The 2,823-nt window shown below is 39.7% G+C and overlaps 1 protein-coding gene across 1 annotated transcript; it reads left to right on the top strand.

The window, feature by feature from the left end:
• Window positions 1-608: 608 nt before the first annotated feature.
• LOC131839727 (olfactory receptor 6C4-like) lies at window positions 609-1,547 on the top strand. The gene has a single exon (XM_059187474.1). The coding sequence runs from the start codon at window positions 609-611 to the stop codon at window positions 1,545-1,547; it is 939 nt and encodes a 312-aa protein (XP_059043457.1).
• Window positions 1,548-2,823: the final 1,276 nt, after the last annotated feature.

Genomic DNA, 2,823 nt, shown 5'->3' with positions numbered 1-2,823 from the left:
CATTCCTATCATAGGAAAAGGGCTACATAGATATGAGAAGAAAAGTAAGAAAAAGAGAGTAAAAATGAAAATGCAGAATATGCCAGGTGCCTAGGTGGCTCAGTTGGTTAAGCATCTGACTCTTAATTTCAGCTCAGGTCATGATCTCAGGATAATGAGACCGAGCCCAGTATTGGCTCGACACTGGGTATAGATCCTGCTTAAGATTCTCTCTCTCCCTTTCCATCTGTTCCTCCCCTAACCCCCACTCACATGCTATCTCTATCAAGAAAGAAAGAAAGAAAGAAAGAAAGAAAGAAAGAAAGAAAGAAAGAAAGGAAGGAAGGAAGGGGAGAAAAAATACACAATATGCATTAAGAAGAGCCGGGTGGCCATGTGTTATTCTAAGGAAAAGGTCTCAGAAATAAAACCTCCTAAATGGGGACTTTATCATATAGATTTGGGGCCAGATTGAGACCAACATTCTCCTTTAGTCAGTTGGACAAAAGAATTTCCCATGAAAAAATTCCAAGGTAAAGCCACATCCTCACTCAATATTCCTGAACTTTGCTATCCTTCTCATCACTTGTTTGTCTCCTTCTCAGCTTCACAGGCAGCAAAGGTTAGCAATGAAAAACCAAACCTTCCTGACAGAATTCATTCTGTTGGGACTAACAGACATCCCAGAGATCAAACCTATAATCTTTATATTTCTCCTCCTCACCTACATATTCAGCATCATTGGAAACCTGACAATCATCACCCTTACACTACTGGACTCCCACCTCCAGACTCCCATGTATTTCTTCCTCCGGAATTTCTCCTTCTTAGAAATTTCCTTCACAACCACTTTCACTCCCAGGCTGCTGTTCAGCATCACAACTGGCAACAAGACCATCAGCTTTGCTGGCTGTTTCACTCAGTATTTCTTTGCCATCTTCTTCGGAGCCACGGAGTTTTACCTTCTGGCTGCCATGTCCTATGACCGCTATGTGGCCATCTGCAAACCCTTGCATTACTTGACCATCATGAGCAGCAAGGTCTGCATCCAGCTGGTTCTCTGCTCTTGGTTGGCTGGATTTCTAATCATCATATCCCCAATCATCCTCACCAGTCAGCTGGATTTCTGTGCCTCCAACATGCTGAATCATTACTATTGTGACTATGGACCCCTCCTAGAAATATCTTGCTCAGACACAAGATTCTTGGAGCTGCTTGACTTTATCTTAGCAGTTGTCACCTTGATGGTCACCCTGGTACTGGTGATTTTCTCCTATACAAACATCATCTGGACCGTCCTCAGGATCCCTTCTGCTCAGCAAAGGAAAAAGGCCTTTTCCACCTGTTCTTCCCACATGATTGTCATCTCCCTCTCTTATGGCAGCTGCATCTTCATGTATATAAAGTCCTCAGCAAGAGAAGGAATTGCCTTCAATAAGGGAGTAGCTGTGCTCAATACCTCAGTTGCCCCTTTATTGAACCCATTCATTTACACTCTAAAGAACAAACAAGTAAAACAAGCTTTCAAGGATGTCACCAGGAAAATAGTGCATCTTAATTCATTTTAATGGCCTCAAAAATCAATGAAAATTCTGAATAAAATTCATGAAGTTACTCCAACTGATAAATTGAGTTTCTGAAATCTCTTTCAAAGTAATTGCTCATATCAATGGATTGTGCATATGTATCAAAATTTTATTTCAAATTTGCAAGCAAGAGAAAGATATTCAAAGATATTTTTTCTGATACATATCTTTTAATAAAGGTGAAAACTAGGGGAAAATATATTTAAACTACATACAAAAAATAACTATATGATTAAAAATTATTTTGCTTATCATAAATTTGGTGATCAGCTGAATGAATAAGTCTATTTTTCCACATGAAGCTCTTCATCTTACCAATAACTATCAAAAACTTGTAGGCACATTTTGTCAGAAATTCCTAGGTACTTCCCAGAAAATGTAATTTATGAGGTCAAACACAAAAACAAATTCTACTCCAGATAATCTTTCTCAGGTTTTCACCAATTTGCTTTCTCAAGCTTCTCCCTCTTATAGTTCTTAAAGATTATCTCTTTCAAGTATCTCCTACAGAAAATATTTCCTACTCTAGGTGACAGTATGGAATCTCATGATTGTTCACAAGGACATTTCTGACTCTCATTTGAGAACCGAAATCAGAAGGAAAACTGTTAACTTAGGAATCTTTGGACTAAATTTAAAGGAAAAATCAGGGGGCACCTGGGTGACTCAATGAGTTAAGCCTCTGCCTTCAGCTCAGGTCATGATTTCGGGGTCCAGAGATTGAGTCCCGCATTGGGCTCTCTGCTCAGCGGGAAGCCTGCTCTCCCCTCTCTCTCTCTGCCTGCCTCTCTGCCTACTTGTGATGTCTCTCTGTGTCAAATAAATAAATACAATCTTTTTAAAAATAAAAAATAAAGGAAAAATCAAGTGAGGTGATATCTTAGACCTTGTTAACAATGACCAAAATCTGTAAAAGCTGGAGTGTGGCAAAGTGTGCCTGACTTTTAGAGAGTACATTTATAAATGAAATTGAGAAGATTGGAGGTGTTAAAGATGCTACTTAGGGAGGCCTTAGGATGCTATGATCTATTGACTATCTCCACAACTTCCTGCAGTTCGAGTCCCTTGGTTACCCCACTGACTTTGCCAATCCTTATAAATGCTTCTGACAGTCAAGTGGAGCCACTTGGCCTCTACTTCTTTGGGTCCCATCATACCCATGAAAATTAACAAGCCCAGACCTGTAACCATCTGTCCTACCATCATCCCTGATGAATGAGTGTCATTACTGAATTTTCTGGTGATGCTGATATCCTTC

The sequence above is a fragment of the Mustela lutreola genome, chromosome 8 (genome assembly GCF_030435805.1).
Source record: "Mustela lutreola isolate mMusLut2 chromosome 8, mMusLut2.pri, whole genome shotgun sequence".
Taxonomy (NCBI): Eukaryota; Metazoa; Chordata; class Mammalia; order Carnivora; family Mustelidae; genus Mustela; species Mustela lutreola.
This window is presented reverse-complemented; position numbering and strand designations above follow the sequence as displayed.

Excerpts from the sequence above, each read along its gene's own strand:
- LOC131839727 (XM_059187474.1), top strand. The coding sequence starts at position 609 with ATGAAAAACCAAACCTTCCTGACAGAATTCATTCTGTTGGGACTAACA.